The following is a 13,974-nucleotide window of genomic DNA, read 5'->3' on the forward strand; positions in this document are numbered from 1 at the left end:
TGTGTGAGAGAGAGAGAGAGAGAGAGAGAGAGAGAGAGAGAGAGAGAGAGAGACATGTACATGCCATAACTCAAGTGTAAATGTCAGAGTGCAAGTTTCAAGAGTCTGCTCTCTCCTTCCACCACATTCAACCAAGGAATTGAACTCAGGTCATCGGGCTTGGCAGCAAGCCCCCTTGACCCAGTGAGCCATCTCACCATCTTTTAAGTTTTTGTTTTTTAAAGCCCTTTCTTTTTTTTTTTTTTCTTCAGAGATGGCAACTTCAGTGTGGCTGAGGTAGAAGGTGGAGTCTATCTCCATTGCTGTCTCATCTCCCACACTGACCTTGAAGTTAGAAGAAAAAAAAAAAGAAAGAAAGAAAGAAAACACAGCCTTGCTATTATCGTGGGACTCAAGGAAGGGCCTTGAGCAAATGTGTTAAAAAGCTCCACTTGATTCCCAAGAGACCGCCCTGGGTTTCCCAGGTCCCCAGAGGCCTCTAGAGAGCATAATGTTATTTAATTATTTTTTTTCTCATCAAAACAGTTCATTGAACTTAAAATACTGTAGATAGAGGTGACAGTTCTGCTGACTTTGATGACTGTTATCCTGGAGATAGCCCACTTGAGCAGCCTTGCCTAGAAGATCTAGTCTGGCCCTGAATGCCCCTTCTCTCAATGCTGAACCCATTCTCTGGTGCAGCAAAGATGTTCATCTTATATACAAATCAGCCCAAGAATCCAGCCTGGCACCCTCTGCAGAATGGAAGCCAAGCTGTCTGCAGTCACAATTGTGCAACTTCCGGCCTTTCCCGTCTGTGCTTGTCAATAATAGAATGTCCCCAGTTGTTCTTCAGAACAGACTCCTCAAATACCAGACTCTTTGCTCTGCTGGTATTTTTGCTGGCTGTTGACCTAAATGATTGTTTGTTTGTTTGTTTGTTTGTTTGTTTTTTGAGACAGGGTTTCTCTGTATAGTCCTGGCTGTCCTGGAACTTACTCTGTAAACCAAGCTGGCCTTGAACTCAGAAATCTGTCTGCCTCTACCTCCCAAGTGCTGGGACTAAAGGCATGTGCCACCACTGCCTCACTCTAAATGAATTCTTAAGGGTTATTTGTTTCTCACAGGAAGTTACCTGTGCACAGGGCCGACAGCTTCAAAATCTGTTTCTATGGATGCTACTCCCAGAAAAACAGTTTCAGGAGAGACAGAGGAAGTAATAATGAGAGAGCTATCACACCCCAATAATGGTTGATCCAAATTAATGAAGGAGCCCATAGTTGAATGTCTTCAATGAACCCCACACTCCCTAAGGTCTGAGTTTCTTAATGGTTGAGGAGTCTTGTGGCCTCATCTGAACTCACTATGCGACCATACACTGAGCTGCACCTTTTGGAAGCAAACAGGCCCACCTTGGGGTTTCCTCTCAATTTGGAATCATGGAACCTAGACTCTAAGACTATGGTGGTCATGGTTGTTTGGGAGCCTGTTTTATAGGAAGAGATTAGGCACCACAGAAACTATCATATCAAAAACTTAGGGTGGGCAAGGTAACTGCCCTAGGAAGAATGACTTTAAGTAGATAGCAGAGGAGCTGAGGTCACATAGCTGTTGTTTTGCCCATGGCTGACAGAGAGAGATGGGGGAGGGGGAGGAAGAGTGAGGGGAGGGGGAGAGGGAGAAGAAGAGAGAGAGAGAATGAGAATCTCAAAGAGGACCAGAGGGTGTTGCAGAATATTTGATCACACTGTGAACTCTGAGATTATGTGGTTTACTAGAAAAAAAAATGTTTCTTGTTTCTAGTTGTGATGTGATGTGGCTCAGCCTTGTCACACTCCTTTTATCCCTCTGGAGGGAATACAGACACACCCTTAGCACACACCTCTAATCTCAAACAATGAAGGTGAAGTTAGTTTGTAGAAGGAAGCACCCATGTTTGAAAGTGATGTCCAATTGAGTGGCAGACAAAGTGACGAATCAGAGAAAGGTTTGGCAGAATAGGATCTGCCCAACTCTCACAAGAACAGAGGGTGAAAGAGAGGCTACTTAAGAGAGAGCCATGCAGGGAGAAGAAAGGACAGCCAATTTACCAGCTTCATCGTATAGACACAGGTTGCAGAGAGAACAAGCTAGTCACAGGTGAAGACAGAAGGAGGCAGAGAATGAGAAGGAGCCAGAAGAATAGAACAGATTGCTACAATTAGTTTGCAGTCAAACAGAAACAATTCAGGAGAAGCTGAGAGAAGCCAGATTGAATCAGTCAGCTTGGAGAAGAGCTTCCGCCAGAAGAGCTGAGTTGAACCAATCAGCCAAGGTGAGCTTATTCAGCAGCAAGTCTCATACCATAGGTTAAAACCATTCTAGGCATAGATAAGATTGTACAGAGTCTACAAGCTTCCAGGACTAGGCCTAGGTCAACAGAGGCAGCCTCAGAGACGACCATTACATCTGGCGAATAAGAATTACTTTTACAAGAGGGCACACTAAAGAAAGGCTTATGGGAGAAGTATATTGCACATTAGCACACAGCTAAATTCTAGAGATGTAAGTTATTGATTTAAAGAGGTGGGCGTTTGGAAGGTGTAAACTTCAACTAAGAAGAAATAAAAACTTAGACTACCTTAGCTCTCAGCATCTGTTAGTCAGGGAGCAGAGGAAACTAGTCCATGGAAAAGAATGGTAGTTGGGAAATCTTGCAGAGGTGATGTCTGAAAACAGTTGTAAGGAATAAGTAGACCTTGACAGGCAAACAAGATGTGAGGAGAAGGGGATACGAAAGGATGAGACCTGTAAAGTGCCCAGTCGGAACCCAGTCTGGTCCCAAAGAGTGCTTAGAACACAGGGAAGCCATGGTGGGGGAGGGGGGAGGGACACAGTGTTAATGTCTGCTGATGCTGTAACAAACTACCAAACAGTAGGTGACAGGAAACAGCACACACTAACCCACCAAGGTCTGAAGTGGGAGTCTTTCGGTTTAAAGCACTGTCAGGTTCCGTCCTTCTAAAGCTGGTGAAGAGAAAAGCTCCTTATCCTCTCTGGTTTGCAGAGCTTACCTGTGCTCCTGGGTCTCCTGCCCTTTTCCTTTCTCCTCAAAGCAAGCAGAAAAGCAACTTTGTAGTTCTCTCCTGCCAAGGATCTCCCTTTTGCTTCTTTCACGTGTAAAGCATCCTTGAAGCTGTGTTGGGTGGCACGTGACTTTAATCCCAGCACTCAGGAGTCAGAGGCAGGCAGATCTCTTGAATTTGAGGCCAGCCTGGTCTTGAGAGTGAGTTCCAGGACAGCCAGGGCTAGGCAGCAATGTGCAGGCTATGCAGGGCTATGCAGAAATGTGTTGTACATTAGCACACAGCTGAACTCTAGAGATGTTTCTCAAAATAACAAAACAAACAAAAGCACGCAGAGATTACCTCGGGTTCAAAAATGACCCACCTTCGTTTCTTCTGTGGCTCTAAGTTTTCCACACTATGGAACAAAATACATTCAGAGGGACTAAGACATGGCCATCTGAGGCTGTCACTCTCCATATGATGTACGCATGCAGGAAGCATAAGGTGGTTTCATCAAGAGGAAGAGTTGTCATGGTCCACCAACACTGTGTGGAAAAGATCCAGCATCCAAGGAAGGCCAAAAATTGCCAATTCATCCAATTTATGTTGATTGCCATCCTGACAGGTTTTAGAATCTCCCTCTGAGCATGGCTCTTAGGTTGAAAAGACCCACGTGAAAACTTAGGCAGCCTCCATTCTATGGGCTGGAGTCTCAGAATAGAAAGCAGAAAGTGAGCTGAGAACCAGCATTTCTCGTTTCTCTCTCTCTCTCTCTCTCTCTCTCTCTCTCTCTCTCTCTCTAACTGATAATACAATGAGGACCAGCATTCATCTCTGTCTCTCTCTGATACAATGTGTCCAGCTGCCACTGCAGTCATGCCTTCTCCACTGTGACTGATTATCCTCTTAAACCGTGATTCAAAATAAGACCTTCCTTCCTTCCTTGAGATGGAGTTGTTGTTGCTGCTGCTGTTGTTGTTGTTGTTGCTGCTGCTGCTGCTGTTTTGGTTCTTTGTTTGATGGTTTTGTTTGGTTTTGGTCAGGCATTCTGACACAGTAGTGGTACTAGCATCAGAGTTCTGGCAGTTTTCATAACAAGTGTGTTCCTGGTAACTGCTGCTGGATAACAAGTCACACACACACACACACACACACACACACACACACACACACACACACACCAAGCCTCCAAGCCTGCTGTCTTTAGGACTCTAAGGACATGTTCTTTTTCAAGATTCCATCACTCCGAGCACGGGCACACTTGTCCTGTGGGTCTCACCTGGCTCATTCACAAGACTCCTTCTACTTGGAGGGTCAGTGAAGCTGGAAGATCTGCATAACCTTGGGTATAGCCCCTGCAGGACTATTTTGATGGTTCTTGGGCTCAGGCTGGACTAGCAGCCTTAGCTGGTGTCCTCAGCACAGTGTCCCAGTAGCATGATGAACCTGCAGGACCCTAGTGCCTGAACTCATTCCACAAGCTAGGTTAGCCCAAATTCAAGAAGGGAAATAGATTGCTCCTGCTGCTGGGGACACTGCAGCACTGCCTCACATCGTGAAGTGCTGGCTTTAAAGATAGGAATGTCGCACTGAGGGGTGCGCTATGACATTTGAGATTGGAGGGGTAAGGGGTTCCTGATGACAGCAGTATCCAAAACTCAGCCAAAGGAATGAATGGTTTGAGTGGAATAAGGACCATAGATCCTGAGCTAAGAGAGCTGCAAGGCTGGAGTATAGAACATCTAGTAGAGCAGAGATGGTGGCAAGCAGAGAGGAACGGCCTGTGGTCCAGATCATGACAGTAACGGTTGGGAAATTCTGGGATGATCACACCACTGACATGGTTCTGGAGACCATGAGGACCATAACCACAGTAGGGAAGTCCATTTCATGAACAAGAGACACTCAGCATCCAGAGCCACCGTTCTTCAATCGCCAGCTGCCACCACATCAGCCCATTTACTTGCCAACTGTCAAGTAAACTCACCACTTCTGACATCCAGAACTTCTAGCTTCCAGGTCTTCCAAGTTTGTTCGAGGAGGAAACGTAGTAATGGAGTCACCAGGGTTTACATCTGCCATTTCCTGTCTCATCTTCTCAGATATTTATCTAATGGCAAAAGAGTACTCACAGAGATGAGCAAGATTTACCATGGTGAAATGTATTAACTCTGCTAAATGGATACTATTTTATTTACTGAAAGTAAGTAAAAATCAGAGAGCAGACAGTGATCACCCAGAACTCACTCAACCTTGAACGTGTACATATGAATAGACTGAAACCCATTACAAGTAGACAGGGGTCAAAATAGCTTGTTTCGCTCTTGCTTCCAGGAATGGGTGTTTATGTGTAACTTGTAAGCTGCTGATTTGCTGGGGTACTAGGGTGGCACAACTGCCTCTCTGACTGTAGTTTTGAATTCTTACAATACTTTTTGGATCCTCATATACATAAGAAAGCTGTGTGCTCTGGATGAAATATTCAGGGTGCCGGAGAGTTCGTGCTTACTGAAAACTCCACCCTGCTGCTCACTCTCTCTTATCCATCATCCCCTCCCGTTCATGGGAATCAGGATGCCTTCATCCAAAATAGGTTGCTGGGATTAGAAAACCAGCAATGGGTGTTATCTTTACCTCTGATACTCACTGTTTTTTTATTTCTTTTAGAATTACATAAATAGGTCCTAAAATTAAGGACAATCTTGGCAGTAGGAGCCTGAATATGAAACATTAAGGGTTTCTGACCACCTCAAAGACACATGTGAAAACCAACATGGTTCTTTATTTCACCAACATATTGTGATCCACAGGACTGGGGGGCTCCTCTTCAGAGTTAGCTATCAGAATAAGTTCGCTCGCTGACAAGAAAACCAATTCCATATTTTTTAGTTTCCTGTGTTGCCCCTAAATTCAAACATTCTTCTAAATTATCCTTAAAGCAATCAAATCCCCCAGCAAAGACAAATTTTTTTTTCTACCTCTCAGGACATTCAAGGCAATGTACCTTGGTTTCAAAGTTACAGGGCTTCTAAATGAAGCCAGTTTACAGTTTCGCCCCAACGCCCTTGGCAACTTCACCAGGATGTTGTCAAACAAACACTTCCGTTCTGACTCCTTTCAGATTCAGGTCAGCTACTCCTCATCTTGAGTTTACATTCCTTCATCTCCAGTGAGTTATCCTTTGAGTTAGTGCTTATAAAAATCCTTTCCTTGGAAAAATGCAGATCTCTGTCAGGATTAAGTGTGTGGGTTTACCTCTGAGGTTGATGTTAGCTTTCTACAGGACTCTGTTTTTAATGTTGTCTGAAAGAACCTGTCTTACTCATCACAGAATCCCCTGACAATACCCAAGACTTACACATCAATCTACTCAGCTCTCGATGAGTGTAGGAGATGCATTTTGGCACCATTCCCTCCGAACAGATGGGAAATAACGATGCCCAGGAAGTAAACCCCACCCGGTCATCCGAGGGAAGGGAAAATGGGTAGCTGGGATTCAAGCTCACTCCATCTCAGGCACCAAGGTTCTACCCTCACCATGTTGGTGACCGAGTCCCAATGTCTTGATCATGAGTCTATCCCAGCCATTGGGCCCATTTAGGAATTTTATCTTTGGTCTCTCGACACAGGTGGTAATCCCTGGGGGGTCCTGAAGAATCGTCTATCCAATGACAAAAGCAAGCTTCTGCCACATTTCTCTCTGTCAGGCAAGGGAATAAAAATGCCATTGAATCTTAAGACAGAATCTTAGGGGCCACCACACCAGGCTGGTCATCAGGACTGGACTTTTATTTTTGTCCTCAAGATGTTTGGGGGTGTTTTTTTGTTTTTGTTTTTAAATATGGGCAAGTGGGGAATGGCTGTCTATTTTCAGCCTCCTGGTCCTACGCAAACCACAAGTCAAATCCTGACCCAAACCACACCCCTGCCCCCTCATAGCCTTCCTGAAAAGCCAGACTCCAGCCTTAGCCTCAGCTTTCACAGCTGCCTGTGACGATGCTGTGGTCCTCAGAGAGACAGCCCCTTCAGAACGTCTTCACCTTCAGGCAAGACCCAACTGTGAGAAGACAGTCTGTGTGTTGATGGGCACCCTCTATCTGTTGACTTTATCCTGTAAAGGATGATTTTCTGCAAGCCAGTTGAGAACAGCTCTACTGGATGGCAGTTAGGTATAAGGCTCTTTCCTCTGAACATTTTTTTTTTTCTTTTGGTTTCAGTTTTGGATTTTATGTTTTTAAGAGGGATGGGGGAGGTCGGTTTTGGGTTTTTGTTGTTGTTGTTTGCTTTTGCTTTTTTGTTTTTGGTTTGGTTTGGTTTTTGTTTTTCGGTTTTTGGGTTGTTTGGTTGTTTGGTTGTTTTTAACCACAGCTGGTAAAATAATTACCAGCTCTGAAACTGGCCAAGTGACCAGTTTGCTCAGGTTAGACTTCCTCAAAGGGCCAGTTAGGACTCACAGAAACCTGACAGCTTCCTGCCCACAGTAAAATGATTGCTCTCCTCTGTGTGGAGAGCCCAGTTCCACAAACTGTAGCAGTGACAACAGCGGCTCTTCTTCTTTCTCTTCTTCTTTCTCTTGAGACCCTGCTCTTTTGGTTTCTTCCTGTGTTTTGTTTTGTTTTGTTTTGTTTTGTTTTGTTTTGTTTTGTTTTGTTTAGATGCGATATTAGCACACAGCCCAGGCTAGCCTTGAGTTTACACTCCTCCTCCTTTAACCAGACAAAAGCCAGAATTATGAGCCACCACACTGGATCTGCAACTGTTTCTTCACACACTCGCACACACATGCACATACACATATGCACACACATGCACATGCACACGCACGCGTGCACACACACACAGGAATGCACACCTATGCACTCATATGCACACACACACACACAAATGCACACCCATGCACTCATACATGCATGAACACACACACACATACACACACACACACACACACACACACACACACACACATTGGTATTTCAGGGAATTCTCAAATGCTTTGTCTTTCTGGTAGTGTTGGCCTGCACCCCGTGCTCCAGATTCCTTGATGGAAACCCTGAAGGGAAGGGCATGCTTTCTCTTGTTGTTGTTGTTGTTGTTGTTGTCTGTTTGTTTTGTTTTGTATAGTTAGCTCTGGTGAGCTCCCTAGGACTCATTGTTGTGTCAATACAGTCACCATAAACAGTGAGTGAATGGACTCAAGTTAATTTCATTAGCACGTCATAATCCGACCCAGAGCTTCACATTGTGCAGTTCCGTCAGCCTTTGCTTTGATTTCCTTTGTCATTGTCACCTTAGCCATTATGAATTTGCATGTGGCTTCCCAATGCCGAACACTGGGCTGTTTAAAGACTGTGGCCAGATGAAAGACCATATTTCTTGGGCCGCCAAGGCTGCGTGTCAAAGCTGAACCTTACAGGTGACCAGGATCGCTAGCTGGCTAACACATGTGGCTAGCGAGCCTGTGGCTGCATGCCAGCAGTCTCTGAACGGGTCTGCAGTAGGCAGGTTATGTCTAGAGAAAAGCCAGGAGAAAATAACACGTTCGCAGGAATAAACTGTTCAGGGTCAAAATAACAGTGTGGTGTTTTTGTTCTAGTGTGAGATATAAAAAGAAAGCTTGAGTTTCCCTTCCAAACTTCTTGCCCGTGCCCGGGCACCTCCAAGGACGTGGCTGGACGGAGGCAAACTGTTGCGGGTTGCTGTAGGAAACCTCGGCCTCTCTAATACAGCATCCACTGTCCTCTTACAGAGCTTTGTAAATGGACTCTGACATGGACTACGAACGACCCAACGTTGAGACCATCAAGTGCGTGGTCGTGGGCGACAACGCCGTAGGGAAGACGCGCCTCATCTGTGCCCGGGCCTGCAACACCACCCTGACACAGTACCAGCTGCTGGCCACCCATGTGCCCACCGTGTGGGCCATTGATCAGTACCGTGTCTGCCAGGAGGTAAAGTCCAACAGGTTTCTCCTCACCTACACAGCCATTCCCGGGCCAGCCTGAGCTACTTGAGACCCTGCCTCCTCAAGGACAAAAAAGGCTGAACCAAATACTAATTTACCTGTGATGGTGGCCCAGACCTCCATGACCAGTGCTCAAGAAACTGAGGCAGGAGGATGGAGAATTTTAAGACTAGCTTGGGCTAAAGAGAAGGTAGGAAGGAAGGAAGGGAGGGAGGGAGGGAGGGAGGGAGGGAGGGAGGGAGGGAGGAAGGAAGGAAGGAAGGAAGGAAGGAAGGAAGGAAGGAAGGAAGGAAGGAAGGAAATTTTAAAAGAATACTTTGGCCATCACTGTTGCTTGCTCTTTATTAGTCTGATTAAAATAAATAAGGCAGGTAGCTTGCATATGTAAAGCAGAAGTGACCTGTTTGGTTGAGGGGAAGAAGGGGGGAGCAAAGCAAAGGACCAACTTGAGGGTGTGGCTGTGGTATAGCAAAGGAAGTTTGAGTCCTATGGAGTCGGTAAATTAGGAGTTGTCTTGTGTCCCACTAGATGGTGGAAAGGCCCGAGGAGATGCCCCTGCAGAACACATGAGCATATCCCTCCTTCCCTCCTGCCCGCCCACTTCCCCCTCTCACGCTCTTCCTTTCTGCCTCCTACAGGTCCTGGAGCGGTCCAGGGATGTCGTCGATGAAGTGAGCATCTCCCTCAGGCTTTGGGACACGTTTGGAGATCACCACAAAGACAGGCGGTTCGCATATGGCAGGTAAAACAAGGCCGGGGACACGGGTGGTTCCGCGGGGTTTCCTTTCCCTATCCAGAGAGGGTTAGGAAATCAGCTACAACCTTGCAATGTGCCGGTCTCCGTGCTGTGTCTAGGAAAGGAATAAAGGGACTGCGTTGTTTCCTGCTGAGGAGGACAAGAGTTCCCCTTGTCACTCGGAAAGTCCAGTTTGGAAACTTAGCCAAGCACAGGGAGGTTTGTGAGACAAGTATCCGTCTAGTCCTCCAGTTCAGAGTCGCATTACCGTTTGTTTCCGTCTATGGCGATGGCTCTCTTTTAGAACGTGTTACCTGGGGGTGGGGGGTGGGGCGGGGGGGTGTCTTATTTCAATTTGAAGGTCACTTGTGAAAGAAAGAAAAGCATCCAAGAAGCCCTTCTTGGGGCATGGTTCCAAAATGAAGGGAAACATTTATGTCTGGTGGTTTTGTTTTTTGTTTTTGTTGTTTTGGGGATTTTTTTGTTTTTGTTTTGTTTTGTTTTGTTTCATTCAAAGAGAAAAGGAAAAGTCCAGAAAGGGAAGATAAACCCGGGAGGAAACTTACATGGTTAGGAACAAAGTCAGAATGCCTTCGGCTAGCAGTCAGCACTGTCTTAGTCACCATCGCCCTATACAGGCTCTCTGAGGACTCTGTTCCTAAGAAAGGAGTCCCAATGCTCCTCCATTGTAAATTGACGGGTACCATTTCTGTTAGACTGGGGAAAGCATTGTTTGATTGTCCTTCATTAACATCCAACGCCACGTGACTGCAGAGCGCCAGATTACACACTCCCTACTAGTGATAAAGATAAAGATTCCAGAAGCTTCCCCACTCTCCTGCCCTGGAAGGTCCCTGACAAGCCACTCCCACAAGTTTGAGCCTCACTCTTCCTCCGGTGACAGGAGACAGGTCAGTTTTGTTTTTAACGTGTCCTGTAGCCTCTCTTCTCCATTTTCAGTCAGAGCAGCCAACAGCAGTGATGGCCTAAGGATTCTTTCAATTTCTTTTGTTTCTTTTCTAAATTTAATTAATATTTAAATTAATCATCTGTATGTATGCATATAATAGGAAAATGTGTGGATATCAGGAGACAATTTGCTAGGCTTGAATATCTCTTCCCACTCTGGGGGTTGGGGAGGTACCACAAACATCATGGACTAGGCCTCAAGTGCCTTTAGCAGCTGAGGCATTTTCTGTGTCATTTCTTTCCCGAGAGGGAGTCCCACCCTATAAGGCCATGTTAGCCTTGAATGCTCCATCCCCCTGCCTCAGCCTCCTGAGTACTGGGACAACAGGCCCACTAACTTTATTGGTGTGTCTAAAATAATGGGATAGACTGTTGGAAGCATCTGCCTTGTTCCTGCAAAGTTCATGTGACTTGGGGGAGGGGCTGAGAATCTTGGATTTAGACCAGTTTGTTCAAGGAGACTCCAAAAAGAAGGGTGCAGAAGCAAACGTAATTTCTCATTAACTTGTTCTTTGATAAGTTTATATGTGTACGTAGGAGGTGCTCTGACCACCCTCAACCCCATGGGCTCTATCAACCTCCCTCCTTTAAATTCTCCTTCCCAGCACAAGGCTCGTTGGTTTGTTTTGTGACCCACTGAGTTTAGCCAAGGCACATAGGTTAGCACGTGGGAATCAAGCCCCCCCCCACACACACACACACACACACACACACTCCATGTCTGACTCCAGCGCAGGCCCAGCTCCTCATACCTGTGCAGGGCACATGCATGTCACCACATGCCATGTGGAGGTTTGGGGAGTTGGTTCTCTCTTCTTATACCATATGGCTCCTGGAGATTGAATTCAGGTCATCGGGCTTAAAGGCAAGAAGGGTTTTTACTGGCTGAATCGCCTCTGTGCTCAGCCCTCTCTTATGTTTCTGGCCCTTTTTTCAGAAATGATCCGTGAACATTTAGACCATCCACGATATCAATGTCTTTTGAGGGAGATTGGGGGGGCAGGGGGGCGGGATGAATGAAGCCATCCCTGATACTTTTCCTCAGCACTTCAAATAGCCTTCTCTCTGATTTCATCATCAAGCATCACGATTTTAAAGCCCCACCCCCACCCCACCCCCACCCCACCCCCATAACAGAATGTTTCATTCTAGTAGCTGGCAAGGTAGATAGAAGCTTTTCCTTGAATGTCCTAAGGGTTTTGATGTTGTTGTTTGGGTTTGGTTTGAGTTTGAGGTGTTTTGTTTTGTTTTGTTTTGTTTTGTTTTGTTTTGTTTTGTTTTGTTTTTCTTTTCCCACTGATGTCTATTTGGTATTATCTCAAGGGTTTTCTCTCTTGTTTTGGTTTGGTTTTTTTGCCTCACATTGTTCTACACACGAAAAAAGAATAAATAGACCTACTACACGCAGCAAACAAGCAGGTCTATAACTATGGTCTTAAAGAAGCATCAGTTAGGAATGAAGTTTTTGAAGAAAGGAAGGGTGGGCAAAACTGGGATGAAGGACTTTTAGAATCCCAGTCCTAAGAAAGTACCCAGGCAGGAAGAGGCACCGGATGAGCTCAGCGAGGTATCCGAGTAGATCAGCCGACTGCTTCTGACGCACGTTTGTGTTTGAGACAACACGGTGTGACGTGGCCAGCTAAGCAGCAGCTATAGGTGTTTTGCTCTTGTGAGACTTTGACTGCCCCACAACCTCACAAGTGTACAGTGGGCCTTGCCCTGCCCCACCCTCACCCCCCTAGCTAGGGTTGCCTGTCCTCTCACTCCCAACAAAACAAGCTGTTCTTTTCCTGGGCCTCAACCGGCTTGGGGTCCATTGCTCTGAGCACCCGTCATAGATTCTGTCACCTGCACCCTGTTATCACTGAAACAGAAACAAGAAGCACACCTACTTGGGCCCTTGGTTCCCTAAAGGGGCCCTCCTGCTGCCTGCCTGATTTTACCTTGTACTTCCTCAGTCACTACCCATGCCTACAGCCTCCTGGCCTGCTGCCACAGACCCTACTCACTTCAGGAGAGACTTAAAAACCTAGAAACCTACCCCTACCCCATCTCTGCCACCAGCGTCTTCTAGAAATGCTTACTATGCGACGCCATATTGATTCGGTGCCCAGAAGGCTACACTTTGTGGGGAAAATTTGGTAGCACATTTTGATGCTCTCTATTCTGTAGAGAGCTTCGGCCAATTCTCTTTCGTGCTATATAAGAGAGCTGTTTAACTTCACAGTGGCTTCCCTTTTTTGTTTTATTTGAGGAAGAGAAAGCATAATTGCAGCTTCAGCTAATTACTTTGGTATAGAAACCTACTTTGGTGGGTGTGTGCGTGCATGCATATGTGTGTGTGTGTGTGTGTGTGTGTGTGTGTGTGTGTGTGTGTGTGTGTGTGTGTATGTGTGTGTGTGTGTGTGTGCACAGAAGCACTCAGAAATCAGAAGACGATGTTGGATCCACTAGAACAGGAGTTCCAGATTGTTGTGAGCAGAGCACCAGACTCAGGTCCTCTGTATGAATAAGAAGTGTTCCTGTGCACTGAGCCATGCATGTCTCCGTCCCTAAACCCGTTTGTTTTGTTTGGTTTGTTTTGGTTTTGCTTGTACTTATGTTTTAACTGTACTTGGTGTGAGCCACAGTTCAACAGGATAAGCAACCCGCCGTAAACTTTGAGGCACTCACTCTGCCTGCATGCCAAGGCATTTGGAGCCTTGTTAAAATAATTAATTGCATTCCCAGGGAGACAGTGAGAGAAACCAGACTCATGTCAGGATGCCTCAGGAGACCTCAGTCCTGGCTTTCTCTGCTTCTCAACACAAAGGAAGCTCACATGTTACTCCTCCAGTACTCCCTGCACAGAAGGGTCTGGTTTCTAGAACAATCCAGCAGGACTAGGAGGAATCAGGGACAGGCAGCTGGCCAACTGGAATTTGAAAACTTTCTAACTTGGTTTAACTGTACACAGAAGGCCACTGCTCTCTGTGGCTTACTATTTAACCCTATACCCACCCCCTATTTTGCCAACTAGAAAAGATAGCTCCAGTGTATCAAAGGTCTTCCTAGATCTCAGACAACATGGCATCTCAGCCAACATCAGATAACCCATCTGCCTGGGGAGCCCTAAGAGGCAGGGGGTCTCCACGCCACTGGTGAGGAACTGCCTCCACTCCCAGTCCTGTGTCTCAAGGGGCAGTCTCGCCTGCAGCTCTCCAGGACTCCGGGGGCTCCCATTGCTTCTCCTACACCAAGGCATCTCCATCTCACTTTAAACAGGATGCACCCCACCTTGG

At 46.2% G+C, this 13,974-nt stretch overlaps 1 protein-coding gene across 9 annotated transcripts in view; it reads left to right on the top strand.

The window, feature by feature from the left end:
- Nucleotides 1-13,974, top strand: part of Rhobtb1 (Rho-related BTB domain containing 1) — a 140,734-nt gene that overhangs the window by 88,941 nt on the left and 37,819 nt on the right. For 7 of the 9 annotated variants that reach the window (XM_006514048.4, XM_006514049.4, NM_001252636.1 and 4 more), the window contains 2 exons: nucleotides 8,773-8,974; nucleotides 9,627-9,730. In XM_006514048.4, coding sequence (XP_006514111.1) covers nucleotides 8,783-8,974; nucleotides 9,627-9,730 — 296 coding nt within the window. In that variant the 5' untranslated portion in view covers nucleotides 8,773-8,782. Of the gene's footprint in view, nucleotides 1-6,863; nucleotides 7,196-8,772; nucleotides 8,975-9,626; nucleotides 9,731-10,498; nucleotides 10,636-13,974 lie in introns of those variants that run through there. The other 2 variants (XM_006514051.4, XM_006514054.1) reach the window with 2 other exon arrangements.

The sequence above is a fragment of the Mus musculus genome, chromosome 10 (genome assembly GCF_000001635.26).
Source record: "Mus musculus strain C57BL/6J chromosome 10, GRCm38.p6 C57BL/6J".
NCBI lineage: Eukaryota > Metazoa > Chordata > Mammalia > Rodentia > Muridae > Mus > Mus musculus.